The 27996-nt window shown below is 51.3% G+C and overlaps 2 protein-coding genes and 1 long non-coding RNA gene across 3 annotated transcripts in view; 2 read left to right on the plus strand and 1 right to left on the minus strand.

The window, feature by feature from the left end:
* The window catches only part of LOC131502261 (uncharacterized), a 138363-nt gene that overhangs the window by 34720 nt on the left and 75647 nt on the right, over nt 1-27996 (plus strand). The window lies entirely within an intron of this gene.
* Nucleotides 237-6555, minus strand: LOC131502259 (transcription factor SPT20 homolog). Its single transcript, XM_058712939.1, has one exon. The coding sequence runs from the start codon at nt 6323-6325 to the stop codon at nt 3182-3184; it is 3144 nt and encodes a 1047-aa protein (XP_058568922.1). The 5' UTR covers nt 6326-6555; the 3' UTR covers nt 237-3181.
* On the plus strand, nt 22084-27992 carry LOC131502260 (transcription factor SPT20 homolog). Its single transcript, XM_058712940.1, has one exon. It carries the CDS (start codon nt 22314-22316, stop codon nt 25455-25457), a length of 3144 nt encoding a protein of 1047 aa, XP_058568923.1. The 5' UTR covers nt 22084-22313; the 3' UTR covers nt 25458-27992.

Genomic DNA, 27996 nt, shown 5'->3' on the forward strand with positions numbered 1-27996 from the left:
GTAGAGGTGTTTTCCTTTTCCTTGGTGTCTCTGTTCTCCCCATCCCAGCTGGGGCCCTAAGACGGTACAAGGCACACGGGAAGTCCTCCTTACAGAGTTCTGTGAATAAATACATACCCTGGGATTTTACTTGAGAAGTGCTTACCCTTGCATCAAATTGCAGTGGCATCAAACTACCAACCTTGGAGGGGATGATTAGAAAGAAATAACATAGACCACCAACGGTAATCTGATACAAAGCTGAATTTATTTGCTTGCCTAGGAGGGGACTGCCACATTACTCAACCACAAGCTCAGCTATGTCTCCGTGTAGTACAGCTGAACCTTGAACAACATAGATTTGAACTTTGCAGGTCCATTATATGCATATTTTTTCCATAGATAAGTACTGGGCTGTAAATGTACTTTCTCTTCCTTATAATTTTCTTAATAGCATTATTTCTCTAGCTTACTTTATTGTAAGAATACAGTCTATAACGCATATAACGTACAAAATACATTACTCGACAGTTTAAGTGATCGGTGAGGTGTTTGGTCAACAGTAGGCTATTAGGGATTAAGTTTTTGGTTACGCAAAAGCCACACACAGATTTTTGACTTCGTGGGGAACCGGCGCCCCTAACCCCCACACGGTTCAAGGGTCACCACTACAAAAAGGGCCAGATAGAGGGCAAAAGGAAACAAGTACATCGAATCAGGTGAGATTCTGAGCACGGGTGTCTAGCTGGTTCCCAAGGCCTAGCACACACTCTCCTGAGCAAGTTCACTTCTTCAAAGCGCAGCCACCACACCCAAAGATGTCCACGATGGGTTACACAAAGCTCTCGTGGGCTCCCTGTCACTCACGTGGCACATCTGACTTGTTTGCTTGAAGTTGGCCAAAATCCTCCCTCGCCAGGATCCGTAGCACATTAGTACAGCCGGGTCGATCACGTGGGAGTCACCCACCGGTTACCCGCCTTTTCACTCATCTCTTTTGGAACTGCCAGGCCACATTTCCCTTCTTTCTTAGGGCAAGAGGCAGGGACACATGCGTGTGTACGTAGAAAACAAATTTTATGTGGACAGGTTGCCCTTTGGAAATGGCAAGGGAACAAAATAGACGAAGCTCTCAAACGCCAATGATCCTAGCAACACCGTTCACAATGCCCAAAGGCTGGAAGCAACCTCCGTGTCCATCAGTGGATAACGGAGGAGCTAAATGCGGTCTGTGCTGACAAGGGAATATTATTCAGCCATGAAAGAATGGACGAAGCCCGATCCGTGTCACACCGAAGAGGAACCTTGAACACTAGGCCAAGTGAACGAGGCCAGACAAAAAAGGTCACATACCATTTGACTCCATCATTGGCAAGCATCTAGAACAGGAAAGTCCACGGGCCAGAAAGCAGATTGGTGTTTCCGGGGCTGGGGGAGGGGAGGACGGGACCCCCGTGCTAGTGGCTACAGAGATTTCTCTGGGGTGATGAAAACGTTTTGGAAATGGAAGAGGTGGTCGCACAGCAACGTGAAGGCATTCAATGCCACGCGGCCGTAACTTTAAAATGGTTCCTTGTCGCTTCTGTGAATTACACCTCAATAAAAAGAAAGGCGAAAGAGAACGAACTTCGGGGATCTGCTGAGCCCCACTGACACAAGACAGAAGGAACAGACACGAGGGAGCAGGGGCTGCCGAACAAGTGATGATCACCGGGAGGGGACAGGCAGGAATGGGTGGGGGGCCGGGGGGGTGGATTCCACGTCAGAAGTGACCAAGGTAGCAAACGCTTGAAAAGCAAACAAAGAAAACTCATTTTCAAATGTTTAGCTGTTCAATTTCTGCAAATAACCTGGAGTTCTAAAACAAGCAAATGATTTGATAGGGAGAAAGCAAAGACCTCCCACAAGTGCCTTTTCAGGCCCAGTGATTGTACCTGGAGGAGAAGGGCTGAGCTCAGCCTGTGGACCGCCCCCAACACGGGCGCCCCTGAGCCACTCTGCACGTTGGGAGGGCTCCCACATCCTCCATATGAGCCTGACAAGCATCATCTTTTGGTAGTTTTCACAGTTTCTTTCAAAACTAATTTGTAAGGATTGCATTTAATACGCTGCACGCGAACCTTTTTGACACACACCAAACGACGTTCTTCTGAAAGGTGTTTCTCCTATTTAACAGGTCGCTTCAGGGGCGCCTGGGTGGCTCAGTTGGTTAAGCACCCGACTTCGGCTCAGGTCATGACCTCACAGTTTGGGAGTTCAAGCCCCGCCGTCGGACTTTGTGCTGACCGCTCAGGGCCTGGAGCCTGCTTCGGATTCTGTGTCTCCCTCTCTCTCGGACTCTCCCCCCACTCGTGCATTCTCTCTCTCTCAAGAACAGATAAGCATTAATAGGTCAGTTCAGTACCGATTATGTGCAGTGACACCATTAAAATTTTTTTTTAACGTTCGCTCATTTTTTGAGAGAGAAACAGAGAGATGGGGGCGGGGGGGGGGAGCATGAGCAGGGGAGGGGCAGAGACAGAGGGAGACACAGAATCTGAAGCAGGCTCCAGGCTCCGAGCTCTCAGCACAGAGCCCAACGCGGGGCTCGAACTCACAAATCGCGAGATCATGACCTGCGCTGAAGCCAGACCCTTAACCGACTGAGCCATCCAGGCGCCCCATAAAAACCTATGGCCTTCCCGTCCACGCTACAACGCGTCAAGGGTGAGCCTTGACGGTGACGACGTTACGCTAAGTGAAGTAAGCCAGTCACAGAAGGACACCTCCTGTTCCACGAGTGCACTTTATCCGAAGGCTCTAAAGCAGTCACACTCGCGGACACAGAAAATGATACCGTGCATGCCTGGGCTGGGGGAGAGGGAAATGGGGAGCTGGTGCTTGACGGGGACAAGAGCGTCGCTTCTGCAGGATGAAAGCAATTCTAGAGACGTGCTGCGCAGCAGTGTGAACGTACTGAGCACTACTGAACCGGGCACTTCGATCACTTTCAGCAAAACGATCCCAGTTTCTTAAATGACTGCCTTGTTTCTGTGCAAAACTCACGAGGTTGTGCTTCTGTACAGAGTTCATACATCTAAAGGTAAGATGCTGCTGACACATTAAAAAAGCAAAAACGAAAAAACCCCAAACGAAGGAAAACCTCGGAGTTCACTTGGGCCGACGCTCTGGTGTTTTTAAAAAGAGAGGAAATAAGCGAGACTCAGGATCTGGGAGGGGAAGGCGGGCCTCTGTTCCTTTTACCTTCGGACTGGCTTGCGGCCCGCTGGTCCCAAGAAGGCTGAGCCGTCTGGGTGGCTACTGTTGTCACGGCCACCAGGTGCTGCAAGATTCTATGCTGTTGCGCCTGCTGCTGTGGCCACGGCTGCGAGGCAGGGGACAGCTGCAGCGTGTGCCGAGGGCCGCTCGGCCCGGCTCTTCCCTGGTTCTCTGCAGCACAGCCAAGCAGAGACAACACAGCTGCCTGGGGCTGCAGCAAACTCCCCTGTCCCTGATCCCGTCCCCGTCCCCGGCGGTTCAGGACAACGGCTTGCTGAGCAGGTGAGGCCGTGTCTGGAGGGGCTGGGCCTCGGGCACCGGGACCCCGTGGCACTGGCTGCCAAGGACCAGAAGCGGAGGCTTGCTGAAGTTGTTCCTGTGGAATCAACTGATAGAGCCGCTGCTCTGGCTGCTGTTGGGCGTTCAAAGGGGGCAAACCTTGCGGAAGCTCCAGCAGAGTCACCGGCTTGAGGCCTGAAGCATTTTTTAAAAAAAACTGAACGCGGACTGGAGACGCGGCCTGTGCTGCAGTGCGCACTGCATTTGGTGGCCGAGCTCCCGAGGGCAGGCTGCCGGGCTGGATTCCCGCAGGATCTGTGGCCCCAGCGGTAGAGCCCTGCCCGGGGCTGGAACCCCTCGCCAAAGCCTGGGCTCCACAGACCGGGCCCGCCAGCTGGATGATGTTGGGGCCAGGGGAGCAGGCCGTGACCTGGGTGGCCAGGCTTCTTTGTGATGAGCCGGTAGTGGAGAGGATGGCCGCGGGAAGCATGCTAACTTGAGTCACCTGTTTCGCAGAGGGCTTCTGGGAGCTGGCCGTGACCGGGGGGGCCAGGGCTGTCTGTGATGAGCCGGCGGTGGACGGTGTGGCTGCAGGAAGCATGCTAACTCGAATCACTCTGACAGGGGATTGCTGGGAGTTGGCCGTGACCAGGGGGGCCAGGGTTGTCAGTGATGAGCCGGTAGTGGAGAGGATGGCCGCGGGAAGTATGCTAACTTGAGTCACCTGTTTCGCAGAGGGTTTCTGGGAGCTGGCCGTGACCGGGGGGGTCAGGGTTGTCAGTGATGAGCCGGTAGTGGAGAGGGTGGCCGCGGCAAGCATGCTAACTTGAGTCACCTGTTTCGCAGAGGGTTTCTGGGACCTGGCCGTGACCGGGGGGGCCAGGGTTGTCTGTGATGAGCCGGTAGTGGAGAGGGTGGCCGCGGGAAGCATGCTAACTTGAGTCACCTGTTTCGCAGAGGGCTTCTGGGAGCTGGCCGTGACCGGGGGGGCCAGGGTTGTCTGTGATGAGCCGGCGGTGGACGGTGTGGCTGCAGGAAGCGGGCTAACTCGAATCACTCTCACAGGGGATTGCTGGGAGTTGGCTGTGACCGGGGGGGCCAGGGTTGTCTGTGATGAGCCGGCGGTGGACGGTGTGGCCGCAGGAAGCGGGCTACCTCGAGTCGCTCCCGCAGAGGACTGCTGGGAGTTGGCCGTGACCGGGGGGGCCAGGGTTCCTTGTGGCGAGCTGCTGCTGGACAGGGCGGCTGCGGGAAACATGCTCACTCGATTCACGTCCACAGACGAATTCTGGGAAAGACTCGGGGGCTGAGGAGCAGGAGCAGGAGCAGGAGCTGGAGATTTAAAGAAGCCGCTTGCCTCCACTGGGGTGAAACTGTTGCCTGACCGAGTCCCTCCTGAGCTCCAGGAAAGTCTGAAGCGTAGAGGTGGATGGCTGACTCCCTTCCCCAGGACTGAAGACCAAACCGACACCGTCTCAGGCTGTGCTGTTTCTTTCCCGGGAGGCGGCTGGCTGAGGCTGGCTGAGCCACTGGAGCCGTGTGACGCGGCGGCGGGACACTTGGCCTTGCGCTGGACCAAGACAGCTGACCGAATGGCTTCCGTCCCAGCATCCGTCTTTGAGCCAGGCCGGACACTGTCTGGATGGTCGTCTGTGGAGGAGTGCGGAGGAGACCCCTGTCCCTCACGTCTGGCTTCTTTGCGGGGCCTTCTTCTTCCAGACAAAGGTGGGTCATCCGGCGGCTGCATGGAAGTCAGCTGCGCTGTCTGAGACTCGCCGCCAGCTTCACAGCCCAATACGGAATCACCTTCTACCTTGTGGGCTGGCCAGGCCGTCGGTGGCGAGCCATCGTATCTGGCGGACTTCTTCCCTCTGGCGTATTTCTGCACGTCCACTCCAGAAGGTACGGCCAAGTCACAGGGTCTCTGTTTCCACATATCGACGCAGTTCCCCGCTTTAGAAATTTTGAGGTCGTGCTGCGGACCTGCTTGCCTTTCTCTGCTTTTCTTGCAAGAGGCCCATACTCTCAGCTCAGGAGGAGGTGGACGATGAGACAGCTCCTGCTGCCGGTTCAGGGAGGGTGCAGAATACCTCTTGAAGCTCCTTTTCATGGGGCCAGTGTTCATCTTTTGCTTGTTATAGAGCAGCCTGTTTGCAGTGCAGGCTACTGATACAGAAGGATCAAGACACAGCGGTTCGGCCGTAGCTAAGATCAGCTGGCTCTCCAGCAAAAGCCTGTCTTCCTGGGTCCAGGTCTGGTCATCGCTGCTCATGGACTGCACGTCGCAGGCTAACGTCTGCATCGTTGGCCGCAGGAGAACATGCCTGCTTGCGTAGCCGGGAGGTTCCCGACTGCACTGCCTGTAGTCCCGTACCTGAGCTATGACACACCCAGAGTGAAAAAAGTTAACCTGAGATTTTTCCAGGAGATCCACCAGAGCAGGAGGTAATTGTTCAGCATCCAAGTATTCGAGCAACTCCCCTTCTTCATAAGGCAGTCGAATGGTCTCCGAATAGGATCCATTTTCGCCCTCGAGCATCAGCGAATATCCCTCCTTTCCTGGGTATAGGTTGACCACTAAGCACGGCAACGACTCTCTCCTCAGGAGCTTCTCCAACAAGTTCACGTTGCTTCTTAATTCCTCCGTAGCCTCAGGCTCTTTCCCGCATTCTTCCACATATAGGTCATAAAGTTTTTCATCCAGAGATGCTCCCCCACTCGCTGAGCCTTTCCTTTTAGGAGGCCTCTGCTGGGCACTGGCAATGACATACTCCGCACGGTCCAGAGCTCGTTCTAAAGCCTGCTGCATCGTGGCACAACAGGGGCCCTAAAGAGAAGGGCAAGCGCAAGTGCAAGCGCCTTAAGAGCCGGGTGAAGGTCCCGTCTTTCACGTCGAGCTAGAGGTAGAGTCTTGCAGACGCCGCCACTCCACAGTGCAGCCACCGGCCTAACTTCCAAATGGACGGCAAGAAACGCGCGCCGGGAAAGCACCGCACGACATACCTGCGATCTGGGTATCCAAAGCCAACAACACGTGTCGGAGCCGCCACCGCCCGGCTCTGGAGCGGCCGCGGGCTGGGCCGGAAGTGGAGGTGAGCCCCCCGCCCTCCCCCCGCCCCCCAGCTCCCCCCTCCCTCCCGGAGCAGCCGACAACCCGCTCCTGCGCATGCGCGCTCCCTGCAGGCCGCAGGCGTCAGGCTCAGGCGTCAGGCCTCAAGCCTCAAGCCTCATCCCATTGTTGCCTGCGCCTCCGGGCCACGAGGCCCCGCAGCCCGCACTTCCGCTGCTGCCGCAGGGCCGGACCTTTCCTTTCCCCGTAACGCGGAAAGCACGCCACCGAAGCAGAAGCAACGGCCCGACAAATAACCTACTTTCTGCCACGGTTCGAGTCCACGCCAATTCGCGCAGGAATGCGGCTGTCGGGGAAGCGGCGCAAGCTGTGCGCTTCTTTCTCTTCTTGGCCAGCGCCTCACCCAGAATTGTGCACGGTTTCTGCGTCTCCCGTCGGGAACGGCAGGGCTGCTCCCGGTGCCCGTCGCCGCTGTGGCACACCCCGCCCCCCACCCCCCACCCCCCACCCCCAACCCCGAGTCCGCGTCCGTAGCTCCTGCCTGCCTACGTGGAGGCTCGCCGAATCTAATCTGGTGCAGGCGTCAGATGTCCTCCTTCCTTGAATCTGCCACTGATCTCCTGCCTGACGGTCGTCAGACGTGCACCTGGCATGCCTTCCTGACACTTAAATCTTTACCTTGTTACTTCCCCGTGTGTCACAGGAAGGGCGTTTTTACAAACGATGCGGTAGGCAAGTCGTATTGTCTGTGAATTGCACTTCAGGATTAAACTATTTGTTGGGAAAGGTGCTTTGCATGTGATGGAGCCGGGGACTGTTGTCCCGGCTGATGGCAGCGCACTTCCGCGATCACCCTCCCTGTGAGACCACCGCCAAGGTCCTAAGGATGGCTTTGGGGTGAGGTGTGCGGGTCGTAGATCGCGGATGGGCCCTTGTTTTCCACTAACGTTGTTGCCTTGAGGTGTGCCGGCCTTTTGGGACAGGTTTTGAAAAGAGCCTCTTGACGTTTGTGTGAGACGTGGCGATAATAGGGGTTCATGGAAAAGCCTCACAAAGGAAAAGAAGACAAGACAGATCGGCGAAAGTCCCGAATTTCACACAACTATGAAATCAACGTGGATTGGGGCGCCTGGGTGGCTCGGTCAGTTAAATGTCCCACTTCAGCTCAGGTCATGATCTCACTGTTCGTGGGTTCGAGCCCCGCGTCGGGCTCTGTGCTGACGGCTCGCAGCCTGGAGCCTGCTTCGGGTTCTGTGTCTCCCTCTCTCTCTGCCCCTCCCTTGCTCGTGCTCTGTCTCTCTCTCTCCCTCAAAAATAAATAAAGATTTTTTTAAATTAAAAAATAAAATAAAATCAATGTGGATTTTAACCAATGGCAATTATGACAATTACATGAACAGTAGATACATCGTATTGAAAGAGGACTAAAACCTTTTTCACTCAGAGCTCCCGAAAGATGACCCTGGTTCAGGGACAGACAAGAATACTTTTCTACTTGCATAGCAACCATCTTTGGGCAAACGGATACTTGGGGAGCGCCTCAAGGGGGCTTGAAATCAAGTTTAGTCTGTTAACTCTTTTACACATCCTCCCCGTGTCTCTTTTTCCCACCCCCCACCTGCCCGAAATTAGGCTAAGTACCAGACTGGACGGCCAAAGCATAGTTTTCTTTCTTTCTTTCTTTTCTTTTCTTTTCTTTTCTTTTCTTTTCTTTTCTTTTCTTTTCTTTTCTTTTCTTTTCTTTCTTTCTTTCTTTCTTTCTTTCTTTCTTTCTTTCTTTCTTTCTTTCTCTTCTTCTTCTTCTTCTTCTTCTTCTTCTTCTTCCTCCTTCCTTTCTTTCTTTCTTTCTTTCTTTCTTTCTTTCTTTCTTTCTTTCTTTCTTTCTTTCAATGTTTATTTATTTATTTTGAGAGAGAGAGACAGAGAGAGAGAGAGACAGAGACAGAGACAGAGAGAGAGAAAATCCCAAGCAGGCTCTGCTCTGACAGCACAGAGCCCAACGACACGGGACTCGATCTCACAAATTTGTGAAATCATGACCTGAGGCGACATCAAGAGTCAGGCGAAATCAAGACCGAAGCTCAGTGGGAGAAGTTGGCCATCCCTTCTCGGTGCTGCAGAGACGCGTGCTCCGTGGTATATCTGGCTGGACGGACAAGCGAAACGGTCCTCCATCCGAGTGAAGCGGCCAGTTTCGTGTGAGTTGTGTGTGTGCCGCAGCGTACGCGCACACTCGCGTCACCTCTAGAGCCACCACGGCCCAAGACGGAGGTTGTGGCCCGCTCCTTACCCGTCATCACGTGAACCCCGAGGCCTCCTGGCCACAGGTGCACTGCTCGAGGTTCTCAGCCTGGCCGCGCGTGTATCCGAGCGTGCGTCAGTTGGCCTGGCAGCGCTTAGCGTGGTTGTGGTTCAGCCATCCCCTTCACTTGCGCCCCCTAATTGCCTGGTCTTGCCACAAGATGGGGGGTTTAAAAAACAATTGCTCTGAGTGCACACTGTCCTTGGAGCCTTCCAAGCGCGTTAATGAGCACACTGGCTGATTATAAGGACTCCGATGGCTGCCCTCCCCTGCAGCCGCCTGACCTAGATGCACACGCTGAGAAAACTCATGGCCAGCCTAAGATATGCTCGTGGAAGAAGAGAGTTCAGTTAATTGCAAGGTAATTGAGCTAATTTACAACTAGCAAACTGGTGTGTGCCATACCCATCGAGGGCTAGCTCTAGATTTTGCCACCTCTCCCCTGCTGCAGCTAGTTAGAGGCACCGGCCAGAGAACAGGGACCTCAGGGAGCACGTGAAGGTGAGGACACGTTGTTTGTTGGCCTCACCTCTGGTTAACCCTCCATCGCCTGCCCTGAGACTTGATGTGTCTTTCCCGTGATCAGGCCCCGAGTCCCATTACAGCAAATCCCTTGGGGATGCTGTAGCTCTGGGAGATCATGTGACTCAAGGCCCCTCCCACAGCCTGTTACAAAGATGGAAAGGCAGCCCTTATTCAGAAGCATCACGACAGGTCTAGGCACCCCTGCAATGGGATTTCCCGGGGTGGGGGCGGGGGGAGACAGATGGGGCTCAGCTCCGAATACAGCATGGGCACGTGGGAACTTGTGGCCAAGGAGCAGGGTGCAGGTCAGTGGGTGGAAAAGGACTAAGAGGAAGCATCGCGGGTATGGGGGATGCTGGCTAAACAGACCCAACAGGATTCTGTACCAAAGACAGGCCAGGGTGATCAGGCATCGCCTGGGGGATGGTGGAGGATGAGAAACGTGATCAGGAATGGAGGTGGGGGGGGGGAATTCTGGTTAAACGGACTTAGCAGGGTTTTTGCCAACACTGGATTCTACAGGGAAGTGCACAGATGGGGCTGGGAGAAGGTTCAGGGGCCTGACGAAAGTTTGGTCAAGAAAAGAATCTCTGTCACCATCAACTTTTAATTATGGAAAGCTTCCTTATCATAGTAACCAAGTGTTAGATATGCTAGAGGAAGAAGAGAATTGAATTAATTGCAAGACAATTACCCTAATTGCAATAGTAAACCAGTTCATTCCATGCTGAGGTCAAGCATGAATGTTTTTTATTAAGTATCATATACAGAGAGTAAAATTTTCCTTTTTCAGTGTACAGTTCTGGGAGTTTTGAAAAATGTTTTCAATTGTGCAACGCCACTGCAATCAAGATATAGAACTTTTCCATCATGCAAAAAAATAAATTACCTCATGCATATTTGGTGTCAATTCCTCCAGGACCCAGAGGCCATACACTCTGTCTTAATTACTGTAGCTTTATAATGAGTTTTGATTCAAGTAGTGAGAAAGCTCCCACTTGGTTCCTTTGCAAAGTAATTTTGGCTACCCTAGTCATTTTGTCTTTCCGTATACATTTTAGTATCCTCTTGTGAATTTCTACAAGTTGGGGGCCTAACCCCCCTAGTTCCCCTAATTATCTGTGCCCTTAAGCAAGTCACTTAACTCTTTTGTGCCCCTATTTTTCATTTATAAGTCAGAATGATGATGATGATGATACTTTGAAGTTTAAGTGGCATAGTCTATGTAAACATTGCCTGGCACATAGTGAGCGCTCAGTAAAGGTTCGTCACTTTTTCCTCACAACCCTCTTATGATTGCCTCAGCACCCTCCTTTTATTCCTTGGGGACAGTGGGGAACTAATGAACAGTTTGAAGAGAAATAGTAACTATTTAGCCTGTTAACTGGAGCTGTGGTGAAGGCAATGGCTAGAACGGGGTGAGATTGGTGACAGAAACAGGTGAGGAAGCGACTGCAATACCATAGTGGCAGCTGATGGTTGGTGTTAGTGAAGATGTCAAAGAAATGCTTGAGTTGAAAAAGACTTGATAAATAATTGTTCATAGGAGTTGAGAATAAGAGTTGAATTTGGCTTGGATTGCGAACTTTAAGAGATTGAGTGGCTTCTGGTGACTTGTATGGTATCATATATAATTCACAATCGTTGTATTTTTGCCAGAATTGTAGGAAGTTGGGGAATGGTGACATTCTTTAAACTTTAAACTGCCATAAGAGCAGGGACTGCTATTTTTGCTCACTACAGCTTACCCAGGGCATAGCACAATGCCTTGTGTATAACTAGGTAGTTGTAGTGGTCAGAGTAATGGTCCCCAAAGACGTCCACATGCTAATCTTTGGAACCAATAAATGTGTTACCTTCCAGGGCGAGGGGGACTTTGCAGGTATGATTAAGCTATGGAGCTTGAGATGGGGAGATTACCCTTGTTCTTCTGGGGGGGGGGTCCGATATAATCACAAGGGTCCTTATAAGGGAAGGAGGGAATCAAGAGAGTAAGAGAGCGAGGGAGGCACCAAAAGATGCCTTGCTGCTGGCCTTGAAGATATTCAAATTATTCAAATTATTCAAATACCGAGGAAAGGGCCACGACCCAAGGAACACAGGTGACCTCTAGAAGCTGGAAAAAGCAAGGAAATGGATTCACCCTAAAGTCTCCAAAAAGTAATGCAGCCTTGGGGTGGCTCAGTTGGTTAGGCATCCGACTTCAGCTCAGTCACGATCTTGCGGTTGGTCTGTGAGTTCAAGCCCCGTGTCAGGCTCTGTACTGACAGCTCAGAGCCTGGAGCCTGCTAGGGATTCTGTGTCTCCCTTTCTCTCGGCCCCTCCCCCACTCATGCTCTGTCTCTCAAAAATGAATAAATGTTACAAATTTTTTAAAAATAGAAATTAAAAATAAAAAAAGCAACGCAGCCTTGGCCACACCTGAATTTTTGCATAGTGAGTTCAGTTTCTGACTGCTGACTTCCAGAACTCTAAGATTATAAATTTGTGTTGTTTTAAGCCAGTATGTTTGTGGTAATATGTGCTAGCAGTGCTAGAAAATGAATATCTGCTGTATGTGATGGATGGTGCTGAGAATTAGTGAAGACCTGTATTGCACTGCCCCAGCTCATGGAATCTAAGTTTGCAGAACTCCGTACCTCTCTAACAAAATCTGCTTGTCTGGTATCTGAAATTGTGAGGAAAAAAAGATGCACACAAAAGGTGTGTGCAGCCTTTCCCAGAACATCTAATGGCATCCTTCTTTAATTCCATAAAACGTTTTGTTTCCGAAATCTCAGATCTCAGATCTCAGAAACAAATAAGTAAGAGGTTTAGGGTCTCCGGGAATGCAAAACAAACCTAACAAAACAATATGGTGGTAAGAACTCAGGCTCTGAAACCAGACGGGCCTGTTCCATTTTCCTGGGTTTGCTCCAGTTATGTGAGCTTTGATGAGTTTTAAACCCTTTCTGAGTCTCTATTTCTTCAACTATAAAATAGACTTCGAGAGATTAAGGCATGCAAACACTCTTTATACAGTGAGTGCTCAATAAATGTTAGCCATTTTCATTCTCTGAGGTTAACTGGAACTGAGGAGCTGGTAATGTCAGTTTTCGTTAAAAATTTAATTGGCACAAACTCTGTTTACCATCGTGGGATTATCCGTGTCTCTGGTTACACCCAGGGCGGGGAGATGGAGTTGTTCAGGGTCAGCTGTGGATTGAGGGCAGAGAGGAATTGGCAGTGTATGTGCTGGGAAAGTGACCAGGCCAAATGGCCTACGGAAATGGAATATTCCCCCACAGACCGTAAGGGAAAATGGGAAGTTAGTGGCCTCCACTTCCTCCATCCGATCATCAGTGGCCTGGAAAAAGCACACTCTGAAAATATCATGAGCAAAATTGGTTGCATTTGGTTTTAAAAGACAAGCCTTATCTTTCCTCTGAAATGAAAATGTGCTGGGGCGCCTGGGTGGCTCAGTCGGTTAAGCGTCCTACTTCGGCTCAGGTCATGATCTCGCGGTCCGTGAGTTCGAGCCCCGAGTCAGGCTCTGGGTTGATGGCTCGGAGCCTGGAGCCTGTTTCCGATTCTGTGTCTCCCTCTCTCTCTGCCCCTCCCCCGTTCATGCTCTGTCTCTCTCTGTCTCAAAAATAAATAAACGTTAAAAAAAAATTAAAAAAAATATGTGCTGCTAGAAGCCTTTGGGCTTCCTAACATTTGTATGAAAAATGGCAGATATTGAAGCAAGGACTTTGGGAATGACAGCTTCTGCTTTTTTTCCTATCTCTTATTCTTCCCAAGGTGAAGCACTTATTCAGGTGAGGCTTACAGTTCATTAGAACCTCAAATAGCAGACCCTCAAAACACTAGAAAGAGGAAAATTACAAGAAAATGAACAGGTCCAAAATGTATTCATATCCAGGAGACTTATAATGAAAACAGCATTTAGGATCAAGATCCAGAAGCAAAGCAAGATCAGTGTCATCATTCAAAGACTTAGTTATATCTACTGTACCATAACTGCTGAGGTCAAAAAGCACACTCATGCTACTCCTTAGAAAGATTTGTAAGGACAAGGGCTAAAACCAAAATCTTTTTCATTATCCACAACACTCTAATACCTACACCAGACCATAGATTGCATGGTTTTACAAGAATTACCAAATGTGGCTCAGAAAATAAGAAGTACACTTTGTGCTCAGAAAAGTAGAATTATATTTATATATATGTACGTATATAATTTTATAGCTCAAATTCTAAATTTTTATATGTAAATGTCATTTACTATGTATAAGATATATAAATATGTATGATAAATATAAAGATATAAAGGAAAATGGTAGGCCTCAGTATACATATAATTTTAGTGTTTATATAATCTATTCCTTTATTAAAATTACATGTATTTTCAAACTCCCTATCTTACCTTACCTAAAGAAGTTCTTCTAGATTAAGTGCCTCTTATTTAGTCATCCTACATTTTGAAAGAGTAAAACACTTAAAATATTTTTGAAAGAAAAAAATTGTGTCATCAGATCCATTTTAATAAGGCTGACTAATGTTACTAAGTATATAGCACTGGCTAATACCAAATTACAGTCAAAATGCATTACTAAGAAAAGATGATAACCCCGACTATAATTTTAGTTTTGTCAGCTATAAAAGCTAGATATGATTCCTGGCCTACATTTTTCTGGAAATATCGTTCATTATCTGTTCATCTGTCTCAGAGAGTCAATGCCTTGTGCCACCACCATTTTGATACCAATCTGGTCCTAGCAAGGCCGAGGTATAAAGGTGGCATCTCTTAGAAAAACTTCTCACATCCGGTGTGATACTTAAACTCTATGTGTAATCCAAACACTAGCTTCTCCCTGCTCTCCTTAAAAGGGCCTTTTTTCTTTTATTTTTAAAGAAAAGGGGAGTTGTCATCCGTCTACTCCAGAGTCATCCACTTGGCACCTCCTTTTCTGCTTTGTGAGTTCCTGCTCTAGGCCACCCCCTGCGGCCATGTCTTCCTCCCTGTGACAATGCTGTCATGGAGCAGGGAAAGGTGATACAGGGTGGGCCACACTCCCTGTAGAGACCTGCCCTCGATTCACCCACAACGGCAGGTGAGAATGTGTTTTAAGACTTTACTGACCAGCTGGGGCTAACCTAATGGCATTATGAGGTAGAAAATACTTTTTAACTAGATGCTAAATATGACTCCTCTCCTAGTCCAAAGGGCATTAAACACTTCATGGAGGAGGGTGGGGTCCTTTTGAGGGCACATCCCAGTTCTCAGCCCTACTCCCGGGCCCACTCTCTTCTGTCCCTTCCAGAGAGAATGTGAGACCCGCTTCTTCAAATATGGTCAGTATACAGCTTTCCTTCCACAGTGGGAGAACTCCACCGCCCGCTCTCAGGGTTGGTGCTATGCTAGGGCAAATCACCTTCTGAGGTGGGTGCTCTTTGAGCCCTGCCCAAGTCCCCTGGGATCCTGTCTACAGTTTCTCCACCCTCTTCCCTTGGCTTCTGTGTGCTTTTGCTTCTAATGGTCTGTACCAGAGACTCTTTTCGGAAGACAACTCTCAGGTTGTTGGAACAGCTTTGAAGAGCTAGAAAGAACCAGGGATAGACAAGGACAGGAGTGTGAAAACCTAGCTCTCTGGCCTTAAATTGGGACAAACTCTGAGGCATAACTCACACTTCAGAGTTCCCCCTCAGGGCTAGGCGGAGGCTGGGTCTGGCTGAGGTCACATCTTCGGCTTCCTCCTCTTCCCTGTCCTGCATCTGTAACCCCTTTACGGTATCACTGGAAGCGCTTAGTTCAAAAAACCACTTGCAGATGAATCCTCATTTCAGGGCCTTCTACCAGGGAACAGACCTAACGTACCTCTCCACCCATTTTCAGGTATAGTCAAAGGCTCTATAATTCTCTAGCAATACATTCCCAAAGCCCAGCAGACCAGCCCAGGGGCCCTGGTGTGATATGTCAAATCCTTTTGAGTTCTCTTTCCATCAGAGTGAGGTGAAACTGTGCCCCTTTACGACTCCAGTCCCCCGTGGGTAAATTCTGGGTAAACATTTGTCCCTAGGACAAAAGACACTTCTTAGCAATAGTAGATTTAAATTGTATTATAGAGGACAAACTTTCCCAAAGCCAATGCAACTTGCAAAGAGGTGCTCTACTCAAAATTAGATTATTTAATTAGGCAGAGCTGGTTCGACTTCCCTCCTCTCCCTCCTGCCCAGATACCGGTGGTACATAGGAAATATACAGAGAAAATAAGCCCATTGCATGCCCTACCGGAACAAGCCATCCACCCTGAGGGCCATTTTTATTTTTTATTTTTTTTAACTTAAAAAAATTCTTTTAATGTTTATTTATTTTTGAGAGAGAGAGACAGTACGAGCAGGAGGGGAGCGGAGAGAGGGGGAGACATAGAATCCGAAGCAGGCTCCAGGCTCTGAGCTGTCAACACTGAGCCCAACGCAGGCTCGAACTCACAAACCGTGAGATCATGAACTGAGGCGAAGTCAGATGCTTCACCGACTAAGCCACCCAGGGGCCCCTGAGGGCCATTTTTAGTAGTGCAGAGACTCAGTGGGGGCTCTGAGCTGAATAATTCTCTTTTGTCTGGTCCAGTGGTTCTCAAAATGTGGTGCCAGGACCAGCGGCATCTGGGAACTGGTTAGAAACGCAAATGCTCTGGACCCTACCCCGGACCTATTGAATCGGAAGCTCTGGGGATGGAGATGGGTCCAGTGATTTGTGTTTTGACAGGCTCTCCAGGGATTCTGATGCACGCTTTAAGTTGAGAACCACTGCTTTGGTCAAATCAGGTATCTTCTCTCTTTAATCTCTGTAAATATTTTTTCAAATTCTCAGGAGAGATAGTGTGACTGTTACCAAGAGGTTTCAATCCTTGACATAACCATCCCTGTCAAAGAGACAGGGGGAGTAAATCCAGGGGAACTCTGTGAATTAGGAAGCTGCCACGGCATGCGACTGTTGCGTCCACCATTATTCACTGGTCTGGGAGTCACGGACACAGTCATCTGTGAGATACTGGAATACGATCAATGAGGTCTCCATGACAGTGATTTCAAAAAATAGAAATGCAGCAAGTTTCTCTGCTTTAGATTGTTTGGTAGAGCCTAATATTGAGATGAGTACTCCTCTAGTGTGTGTGTGTGTGTGTGTGTTTAACTTTATAAATGTTCATTTATTTTCAAGAGAGAGAGACAGAGACAGAGAGAGAGACAGAGTGCAAGTGGGGGACAAACAGAGAGGGAGACACAGTATCTAAAGCAGGCTCCAAGCTCTGAGCTGTCAGCACAGGGCTCGATGCTGGGCTCGAGCTCCTGGACCATGAGATCATGACCTGAGCCAAAGTCGGATGCTTAACTGACTGAACCACCCAGGCGCCCCATAACTGGAAGTTTGGCCATCTTCCTCCAGTTCCCCGTACAATACAATACGATATTCCATTGTATGTATATACACAGCTTCTTTATCCATTCATTCATTGATGGACAAGAAAGGTTTTTCACTGAAATCTTAAATTGATTCTCCCTCACAAAGGAGACGTGTGTGGTAGCTTTTTCTGGTCTCAGAAAAAAAATTTTAATCATTAAAATCTCTTGTTTTACTGAAAGGAATTTATACTATTTCCTGGGCTCTCTAACCCTTTGTGAAGCTCCAGCTGATGGGAGGACAGGGCATGTTGTGAGGGGAGGTATGTGAAGACTGAAAAGTGAGAGTGTAGAGGGGCCGGGGGAGCAGAAGAAATATGAAGAAAAGGGGAGCTTGTGCTGGGGGCAGGGCATTCTGTACCTTTGCCAAGCAAATACATTGGGGATGGGAAGACAGAGAATGCTATATGCCTGCTTAGAAGGGGTGTTTTAAGTTAAGAACCATTTATTTTAAGAGGCAGAAATGTAAAACTATCATTTCAATCACCTCCTAGGAGTGGAAAAATACAGCTAATTTATAAGTAGAAAAAGTAAGACACATCGAAGGAAACCATAACGTACCACGCCAAAATATGCCACCTTGACGTAAGAATTGTTCTGAGCTGAAAGCAGGTAAGAAACTACAAAAGAAGAAATAGTTGTCTGTCCTCCCCACATCCACCTCAAATTAGGGCATAAGTTTCCCTTTGTGGGGGTGTTTCCCCTCCCTCCCCCATTCTAGAGGAGAACAGCCATTACCACTGGAGACAGAAAGTCAGCCCTGAGGTGTACCAGCGGAACAGCCCTTACTAACTAACCCCTATCTTTCACTTGTTGCCCCTATATAGTTACCATCCCACAACTTATTGCTCCCAGAAGCCCAAACTTCTTTTCTTTTGTCTCGTCCCTTTTCCACAAACTCATTTTGTTTTTGTTAAAATGGTATATAAGTTCCTGGGTCTAACTGCCTCCTTGGGATCTTCATTTCTTTTTCGGTGAGGCACCCATATCACGTAGGTAATAAACCTTTCCTCCCGTTAATCTGCCTTTTGCCAGTGTAATTAGCAGGCCACAGACAGAGGGTCTGAGAGAGTAGAGGAAAGGTGTCTCCTTCCCTACAATATTGTTTTGGGTACTAGAGAAGTGGTTTTTCTTCAGGTGTGGGAAAAAACACACTCAAGTTGTTGTTTTAATAAGTTTTGGAGTTTATCTTCCTTTTCTATTTTGTGTGGGTTCATTCTGGGGGGTTTCCTTGATTTTTCCAGTTATTGACGCCTACATGATTCAGACCATCCCAGGATTCCCTGCATACAGCCTTTGGGGGGAACAACGATAAAGGAAATATGAAGACTTTGAGACATAGCTCTAGGTTGAGTTCACTGTTGGACAAGATAGGAAGAACCTGACTGACTCCAGCAGGCTTATGTCCTATGTGACAGAGTCCCCAAACTGTGAAGGAATACTTCAAAGACAACTGAAGCCATGAGGATTTACTCAAATTAGAAACCACACAAGGAAGAACAGCTCACATGGTGACCCTCTTGGACAAAAAAACGGGTGGTACTTATGGAAGCAAAGCTGGCAAGTTTCCTGAGGGTGGACTGGTTGACTAATACCTAGCTTGTCAGTTCAAGATTGCTTCATTGGAATGAAGCTGCTCAAGGGCCCGTTACTGAATCCCAAGTCTGGTTGTAGTTCTTAGGAACTGTGCTTGCCCTAAGATCTTTTACATACAAATAAGCTCTACGCCCAATGTGGGGCTTGAAGTCAAGACATCTAGATCTAGAGACTTATGTTCTACTGACTCAGCCAGACAGGCAGCCAGGATGGCAGAGATTCTTTTCTTGACCAAACTTTCGTCAGGCCCCTGAACCTTCTCCCAGGCCCATCTGTGCACTTCCCTGTAGAATCCAGTGTTGGCAAAAACCCTGCTAAGTCCGTTTAACCAGAATCCCCCCCCCCACCTCCATTCCTGATCACGTTTCTCATCCTCCACCATCCCCCAGGCGATGCCTGATCACCCTGGCCTGTCTTTGGTACAGAATCCTGTTGGGTCTGTTTAGCCAGCATCCCCCATACCCGCGATGCTTCCTCTTAGTCCTTTTCCACCCACTGACCTGCATCCTGCTCCTTGGCCACAAGTTCCCACGTGCCCATGCTGTATTCGGAGCTGAGCCCCATCTGTCTCCCCCCGCCCCCACCCCGGGAAATCCCATTGCAGGGGTGCCTAGACCTGTCGTGATGCTTCTGAATAAGGGCTGCCTTTCCATCTTTGTAACAGGCTGTGGGAGGGGCCTTGAGTCACATGATCTCCCAGAGCTACAGCATCCCCAAGGGATTTGCTGTAATGGGACTCGGGGCCTGATCACGGGAAAGACACATCAAGTCTCAGGGCAGGCGATGGAGGGTTAACCAGAGGTGAGGCCAACAAACAACGTGTCCTCACCTTCACGTGCTCCCTGAGGTCCCTGTTCTCTGGCCGGTGCCTCTAACTAGCTGCAGCAGGGGAGAGGTGGCAAAATCTAGAGCTAGCCCTCGATGGGTATGGCACACACCAGTTTGCTAGTTGTAAATTAGCTCAATTACCTTGCAATTAACTGAACTCTCTTCTTCCACGAGCATATCTTAGGCTGGCCATGAGTTTTCTCAGCGTGTGCATCTAGGTCAGGCGGCTGCAGGGGAGGGCAGCCATCGGAGTCCTTATAATCAGCCAGTGTGCTCATTAACGCGCTTGGAAGGCTCCAAGGACAGTGTGCACTCAGAGCAATTGTTTTTTAAACCCCCCATCTTGTGGCAAGACCAGGCAATTAGGGGGCGCAAGTGAAGGGGATGGCTGAACCACAACCACGCTAAGCGCTGCCAGGCCAACTGACGCACGCTCGGATACACGCGCGGCCAGGCTGAGAACCTCGAGCAGTGCACCTGTGGCCAGGAGGCCTCGGGGTTCACGTGATGACGGGTAAGGAGCGGGCCACAACCTCCGTCTTGGGCCGTGGTGGCTCTAGAGGTGACGCGAGTGTGCGCGTACGCTGCGGCACACACACAACTCACACGAAACTGGCCGCTTCACTCGGATGGAGGACCGTTTCGCTTGTCCGTCCAGCCAGATATACCACGGAGCACGCGTCTCTGCAGCACCGAGAAGGGATGGCCAACTTCTCCCACTGAGCTTCGGTCTTGATTTCGCCTGACTCTTGATGTCGCCTCAGGTCATGATTTCACAAATTTGTGAGATCGAGTCCCGTGTCGTTGGGCTCTGTGCTGTCAGAGCAGAGCCTGCTTGGGATTTTCTCTCTCTCTGTCTCTGTCTCTGTCTCTCTCTGTCTCTCTCTCTCAAAATAAATAAATAAACATTGAAAGAAAGAAAGAAAGAAAGAAAGAAAGAAAGAAAGAAAGGAAGGAGGAAGAAGAAGAAGAAGAAGAAGAAGAAGAAGAAGAAGAAGAAGAAGAGAAAGAAAGAAAGAAAGAAAGAAAGAAAGAAAGAAAGAAAGAAAGAAAGAAAGAAAGAAAGAAAAGAAAAGAAAAGAAAAGAAAAGAAAAGAAAGAAAGAAAGAAAACTATGCTTTGGCCGTCCAGTCTGGTACTTAGCCTAATTTCGGGCAGGTGGGGGGTGGGAAAAAGAGACACGGGGAGGATGTGTAAAAGAGTTAACAGACTAAACTTGATTTCAAGCCCCCTTGAGGCGCTCCCCAAGTATCCGTTTGCCCAAAGATGGTTGCTATGCAAGTAGAAAAGTATTCTTGTCTGTCCCTGAACCAGGGTCATCTTTCGGGAGCTCTGAGTGAAAAAGGTTTTAGTCCTCTTTCAATACGATGTATCTACTGTTCATGTAATTGTCATAATTGCCATTGGTTAAAATCCACATTGATTTTATTTTATTTTTTAATTTAAAAAAATCTTTATTTTTGAGGGAGAGAGAGAGACAGAGCACGAGCAAGGGAGGGGCAGAGAGAGAGGGAGACACAGAACCCGAAGCAGGCTCCAGGCTGCGAGCCGTCAGCACAGAGCCCGACGCGGGGCTCGAACCCACGAACAGTGAGATCATGACCTGAGCTGAAGTGGGACATTTAACTGACCGAGCCACCCAGGCGCCCCAATCCACGTTGATTTCATAGTTGTGTGAAATTCGGGACTTTCGCCGATCTGTCTTGTCTTCTTTTCCTTTGTGAGGCTTTTCCATGAACCCCTATTATCGCCACGTCTCACACAAACGTCAAGAGGCTCTTTTCAAAACCTGTCCCAAAAGGCCGGCACACCTCAAGGCAACAACGTTAGTGGAAAACAAGGGCCCATCCGCGATCTACGACCCGCACACCTCACCCCAAAGCCATCCTTAGGACCTTGGCGGTGGTCTCACAGGGAGGGTGATCGCGGAAGTGCGCTGCCATCAGCCGGGACAACAGTCCCCGGCTCCATCACATGCAAAGCACCTTTCCCAACAAATAGTTTAATCCTGAAGTGCAATTCACAGACAATACGACTTGCCTACCGCATCGTTTGTAAAAACGCCCTTCCTGTGACACACGGGGAAGTAACAAGGTAAAGATTTAAGTGTCAGGAAGGCATGCCAGGTGCACGTCTGACGACCGTCAGGCAGGAGATCAGTGGCAGATTCAAGGAAGGAGGACATCTGACGCCTGCACCAGATTAGATTCGGCGAGCCTCCACGTAGGCAGGCAGGAGCTACGGACGCGGACTCGGGGTTGGGGGTGGGGGGTGGGGGGTGGGGGGCGGGGTGTGCCACAGCGGCGACGGGCACCGGGAGCAGCCCTGCCGTTCCCGACGGGAGACGCAGAAACCGTGCACAATTCTGGGTGAGGCGCTGGCCAAGAAGAGAAAGAAGCGCACAGCTTGCGCCGCTTCCCCGACAGCCGCATTCCTGCGCGAATTGGCGTGGACTCGAACCGTGGCAGAAAGTAGGTTATTTGTCGGGCCGTTGCTTCTGCTTCGGTGGCGTGCTTTCCGCGTTACGGGGAAAGGAAAGGTCCGGCCCTGCGGCAGCAGCGGAAGTGCGGGCTGCGGGGCCTCGTGGCCCGGAGGCGCAGGCAACAATGGGATGAGGCTTGAGGCTTGAGGCCTGACGCCTGAGCCTGACGCCTGCGGCCTGCAGGGAGCGCGCATGCGCAGGAGCGGGTTGTCGGCTGCTCCGGGAGGGAGGGGGGAGCTGGGGGGCGGGGGGAGGGCGGGGGGCTCACCTCCACTTCCGGCCCAGCCCGCGGCCGCTCCAGAGCCGGGCGGTGGCGGCTCCGACACGTGTTGTTGGCTTTGGATACCCAGATCGCAGGTATGTCGTGCGGTGCTTTCCCGGCGCGCGTTTCTTGCCGTCCATTTGGAAGTTAGGCCGGTGGCTGCACTGTGGAGTGGCGGCGTCTGCAAGACTCTACCTCTAGCTCGACGTGAAAGACGGGACCTTCACCCGGCTCTTAAGGCGCTTGCACTTGCGCTTGCCCTTCTCTTTAGGGCCCCTGTTGTGCCACGATGCAGCAGGCTTTAGAACGAGCTCTGGACCGTGCGGAGTATGTCATTGCCAGTGCCCAGCAGAGGCCTCCTAAAAGGAAAGGCTCAGCGAGTGGGGGAGCATCTCTGGATGAAAAACTTTATGACCTATATGTGGAAGAATGCGGGAAAGAGCCTGAGGCTACGGAGGAATTAAGAAGCAACGTGAACTTGTTGGAGAAGCTCCTGAGGAGAGAGTCGTTGCCGTGCTTAGTGGTCAACCTATACCCAGGAAAGGAGGGATATTCGCTGATGCTCGAGGGCGAAAATGGATCCTATTCGGAGACCATTCGACTGCCTTATGAAGAAGGGGAGTTGCTCGAATACTTGGATGCTGAACAATTACCTCCTGCTCTGGTGGATCTCCTGGAAAAATCTCAGGTTAACTTTTTTCACTCTGGGTGTGTCATAGCCCAGGTACGGGACTACAGGCAGTGCAGTCGGGAACCTCCCGGCTACGCAAGCAGGCATGTTCTCCTGCGGCCAACGATGCAGACGTTAGCCTGCGACGTGCAGTCCATGAGCAGCGATGACCAGACCTGGACCCAGGAAGACAGGCTTTTGCTGGAGAGCCAGCTGATCTTAGCTACGGCCGAACCGCTGTGTCTTGATCCTTCTGTATCAGTAGCCTGCACTGCAAACAGGCTGCTCTATAACAAGCAAAAGATGAACACTGGCCCCATGAAAAGGAGCTTCAAGAGGTATTCTGCACCCTCCCTGAACCGGCAGCAGGAGCTGTCTCATCGTCCACCTCCTCCTGAGCTGAGAGTATGGGCCTCTTGCAAGAAAAGCAGAGAAAGGCAAGCAGGTCCGCAGCACGACCTCAAAATTTCTAAAGCGGGGAACTGCGTCGATATGTGGAAACAGAGACCCTGTGACTTGGCCGTACCTTCTGGAGTGGACGTGCAGAAATACGCCAGAGGGAAGAAGTCCGCCAGATACGATGGCTCGCCACCGACGGCCTGGCCAGCCCACAAGGTAGAAGGTGATTCCGTATTGGGCTGTGAAGCTGGCGGCGAGTCTCAGACAGCGCAGCTGACTTCCATGCAGCCGCCGGATGACCCACCTTTGTCTGGAAGAAGAAGGCCCCGCAAAGAAGCCAGACGTGAGGGACAGGGGTCTCCTCCGCACTCCTCCACAGACGACCATCCAGACAGTGTCCGGCCTGGCTCAAAGACGGATGCTGGGACGGAAGCCATTCGGTCAGCTGTCTTGGTCCAGCGCAAGGCCAAGTGTCCCGCCGCCGCGTCACACGGCTCCAGTGGCTCAGCCAGCCTCAGCCAGCCGCCTCCCGGGAAAGAAACAGCACAGCCTGAGACGGTGTCGGTTTGGTCTTCAGTCCTGGGGAAGGGAGTCAGCCATCCACCTCTACGCTTCAGACTTTCCTGGAGCTCAGGAGGGACTCGGTCAGGCAACAGTTTCACCCCAGTGGAGGCAAGCGGCTTCTTTAAATCTCCAGCTCCTGCTCCTGCTCCTGCTCCTCAGCCCCCGAGTCTTTCCCAGAATTCATCTGTGGACGTGAATCGAGTGAGCATGTTTCCCGCAGCCGCCCTGTCCAGCAGCAGCTCGCCACAAGGAACCCTGGCCCCCCCGGTCACGGCCAACTCCCAGCAGTCCTCTGCGGGAGCGACTCGAGGTAGCCCGCTTCCTGCGGCCACACCGTCCACCGCCGGCTCATCACAGACAACCCTGGCCCCCCCGGTCACAGCCAACTCCCAGCAATCCCCTGTGAGAGTGATTCGAGTTAGCCCGCTTCCTGCAGCCACACCGTCCACCGCCGGCTCATCACAGACAACCCTGGCCCCCCCGGTCACGGCCAGCTCCCAGAAGCCCTCTGCGAAACAGGTGACTCAAGTTAGCATGCTTCCCGCGGCCACCCTCTCCACTACCGGCTCATCACAGACAACCCTGGCCCCCCCGGTCACGGCCAGGTCCCAGAAACCCTCTGCGAAACAGGTGACTCAAGTTAGCATGCTTGCCGCGGCCACCCTCTCCACTACCGGCTCATCACTGACAACCCTGACCCCCCCGGTCACGGCCAGCTCCCAGAAACCCTCTGCGAAACAGGTGACTCAAGTTAGCATACTTCCCGCGGCCATCCTCTCCACTACCGGCTCATCACTGACAACCCTGGCCCCCCTGGTCACGGCCAACTCCCAGCAATCCCCTGTCAGAGTGATTCGAGTTAGCATGCTTCCTGCAGCCACACCGTCCACCGCCGGCTCATCACAGACAGCCCTGGCCCCCCCGGTCACGGCCAGCTCCCAGAAGCCCTCTGCGAAACAGGTGACTCAAGTTAGCATGCTTCCCGCGGCCATCCTCTCCACTACCGGCTCATCACAAAGAAGCCTGGCCACCCAGGTCACGGCCTGCTCCCCTGGCCCCAACATCATCCAGCTGGCGGGCCCGGTCTGTGGAGCCCAGGCTTTGGCGAGGGGTTCCAGCCCCGGGCAGGGCTCTACCGCTGGGGCCACAGATCCTGCGGGAATCCAGCCCGGCAGCCTGCCCTCGGGAGCTCGGCCACCAAATGCAGTGCGCACTGCAGCACAGGCCGCGTCTCCAGTCCGCGTTCAGTTTTTTTTAAAAAATGCTTCAGGCCTCAAGCCGGTGACTCTGCTGGAGCTTCCGCAAGGTTTGCCCCCTTTGAACGCCCAACAGCAGCCAGAGCAGCGGCTCTATCAGTTGATTCCACAGGAACAACTTCAGCAAGCCTCCGCTTCTGGTCCTTGGCAGCCAGTGCCACGGGGTCCCGGTGCCCGAGGCCCAGCCCCTCCAGACACGGCCTCACCTGCTCAGCAAGCCGTTGTCCTGAACCGCCGGGGACGGGGACGGGATCAGGGACAGGGGAGTTTGCTGCAGCCCCAGGCAGCTGTGTTGTCTCTGCTTGGCTGTGCTGCAGAGAACCAGGGAAGAGCCGGGCCGAGCGGCCCTCGGCACACGCTGCAGCTGTCCCCTGCCTCGCAGCCGTGGCCACAGCAGCAGGCGCAACAGCATAGAATCTTGCAGCACCTGGTGGCCGTGACAACAGTAGCCACCCAGACGGCTCAGCCTTCTTGGGACCAGCGGGCCGCAAGCCAGTCCGAAGGTAAAAGGAACAGAGGCCCGCCTTCCCCTCCCAGATCCTGAGTCTCGCTTATTTCCTCTCTTTTTAAAAACACCAGAGCGTCGGCCCAAGTGAACTCCGAGGTTTTCCTTCGTTTGGGGTTTTTTCGTTTTTGCTTTTTTAATGTGTCAGCAGCATCTTACCTTTAGATGTATGAACTCTGTACAGAAGCACAACCTCGTGAGTTTTGCACAGAAACAAGGCAGTCATTTAAGAAACTGGGATCGTTTTGCTGAAAGTGATCGAAGTGCCCGGTTCAGTAGTGCTCAGTACGTTCACACTGCTGCGCAGCACGTCTCTAGAATTGCTTTCATCCTGCAGAAGCGACGCTCTTGTCCCCGTCAAGCACCAGCTCCCCATTTCCCTCTCCCCCAGCCCAGGCATGCACGGTATCATTTTCTGTGTCCGCGAGTGTGACTGCTTTAGAGCCTTCGGATAAAGTGCACTCGTGGAACAGGAGGTGTCCTTCTGTGACTGGCTTACTTCACTTAGCGTAACGTCGTCACCGTCAAGGCTCACCCTTGACGCGTTGTAGCGTGGACGGGAAGGCCATAGGTTTTTATGGGGCGCCTGGATGGCTCAGTCGGTTAAGGGTCTGGCTTCAGCGCAGGTCATGATCTCGCGATTTGTGAGTTCGAGCCCCGCGTTGGGCTCTGTGCTGAGAGCTCGGAGCCTGGAGCCTGCTTCAGATTCTGTGTCTCCCTCTGTCTCTGCCCCTCCCCTGCTCATGCTCCCCCCCCCCGCCCCCATCTCTCTGTTTCTCTCTCAAAAAATGAGCGAACGTTAAAAAAAAATTTTAATGGTGTCACTGCACATAATCGGTACTGAACTGACCTATTAATGCTTATCTGTTCTTGAGAGAGAGAGAATGCACGAGTGGGGGGAGAGTCCGAGAGAGAGGGAGACACAGAATCCGAAGCAGGCTCCAGGCCCTGAGCGGTCAGCACAAAGTCCGACGGCGGGGCTTGAACTCCCAAACTGTGAGGTCATGACCTGAGCCGAAGTCGGGTGCTTAACCAACTGAGCCACCCAGGCGCCCCTGAAGCGACCTGTTAAATAGGAGAAACACCTTTCAGAAGAACGTCGTTTGGTGTGTGTCAAAAAGGTTCGCGTGCAGCGTATTAAATGCAATCCTTACAAATTAGTTTTGAAAGAAACTGTGAAAACTACCAAAAGATGATGCTTGTCAGGCTCATATGGAGGATGTGGGAGCCCTCCCAACGTGCAGAGTGGCTCAGGGGCGCCCGTGTTGGGGGCGGTCCACAGGCTGAGCTCAGCCCTTCTCCTCCAGGTACAATCACTGGGCCTGAAAAGGCACTTGTGGGAGGTCTTTGCTTTCTCCCTATCAAATCATTTGCTTGTTTTAGAACTCCAGGTTATTTGCAGAAATTGAACAGCTAAACATTTGAAAATGAGTTTTCTTTGTTTGCTTTTCAAGCGTTTGCTACCTTGGTCACTTCTGACGTGGAATCCACCCCCCCGGCCCCCCACCCATTCCTGCCTGTCCCCTCCCGGTGATCATCACTTGTTCGGCAGCCCCTGCTCCCTCGTGTCTGTTCCTTCTGTCTTGTGTCAGTGGGGCTCAGCAGATCCCCGAAGTTCGTTCTCTTTCGCCTTTCTTTTTATTGAGGTGTAATTCACAGAAGCGACAAGGAACCATTTTAAAGTTACGGCCGCGTGGCATTGAATGCCTTCACGTTGCTGTGCGACCACCTCTTCCATTTCCAAAACGTTTTCATCACCCCAGAGAAATCTCTGTAGCCACTAGCACGGGGGTCCCGTCCTCCCCTCCCCCAGCCCCGGAAACACCAATCTGCTTTCTGGCCCGTGGACTTTCCTGTTCTAGATGCTTGCCAATGATGGAGTCAAATGGTATGTGACCTTTTTTGTCTGGCCTCGTTCACTTGGCCTAGTGTTCAAGGTTCCTCTTCGGTGTGACACGGATCGGGCTTCGTCCATTCTTTCATGGCTGAATAATATTCCCTTGTCAGCACAGACCGCATTTAGCTCCTCCGTTATCCACTGATGGACACGGAGGTTGCTTCCAGCCTTTGGGCATTGTGAACGGTGTTGCTAGGATCATTGGCGTTTGAGAGCTTCGTCTATTTTGTTCCCTTGCCATTTCCAAAGGGCAACCTGTCCACATAAAATTTGTTTTCTACGTACACACGCATGTGTCCCTGCCTCTTGCCCTAAGAAAGAAGGGAAATGTGGCCTGGCAGTTCCAAAAGAGATGAGTGAAAAGGCGGGTAACCGGTGGGTGACTCCCACGTGATCGACCCGGCTGTACTAATGTGCTACGGATCCTGGCGAGGGAGGATTTTGGCCAACTTCAAGCAAACAAGTCAGATGTGCCACGTGAGTGACAGGGAGCCCACGAGAGCTTTGTGTAACCCATCGTGGACATCTTTGGGTGTGGTGGCTGCGCTTTGAAGAAGTGAACTTGCTCAGGAGAGTGTGTGCTAGGCCTTGGGAACCAGCTAGACACCCGTGCTCAGAATCTCACCTGATTCGATGTACTTGTTTCCTTTTGCCCTCTATCTGGCCCTTTTTGTAGTGGTG

The sequence above is a fragment of the Neofelis nebulosa genome, chromosome X (assembly GCF_028018385.1).
Source record: "Neofelis nebulosa isolate mNeoNeb1 chromosome X, mNeoNeb1.pri, whole genome shotgun sequence".
NCBI classification, from domain to species: Eukaryota; Metazoa; Chordata; class Mammalia; order Carnivora; family Felidae; genus Neofelis; species Neofelis nebulosa.

Coding starts and splice junctions, on each gene's coding strand:
- LOC131502260 (XM_058712940.1), top strand. CDS start 22,314: ATGCAGCAGGCTTTAGAACGAGCTCTGGACCGTGCGGAGTATGTCATT.
- LOC131502259 (XM_058712939.1), bottom strand. CDS start 6,325: ATGCAGCAGGCTTTAGAACGAGCTCTGGACCGTGCGGAGTATGTCATT.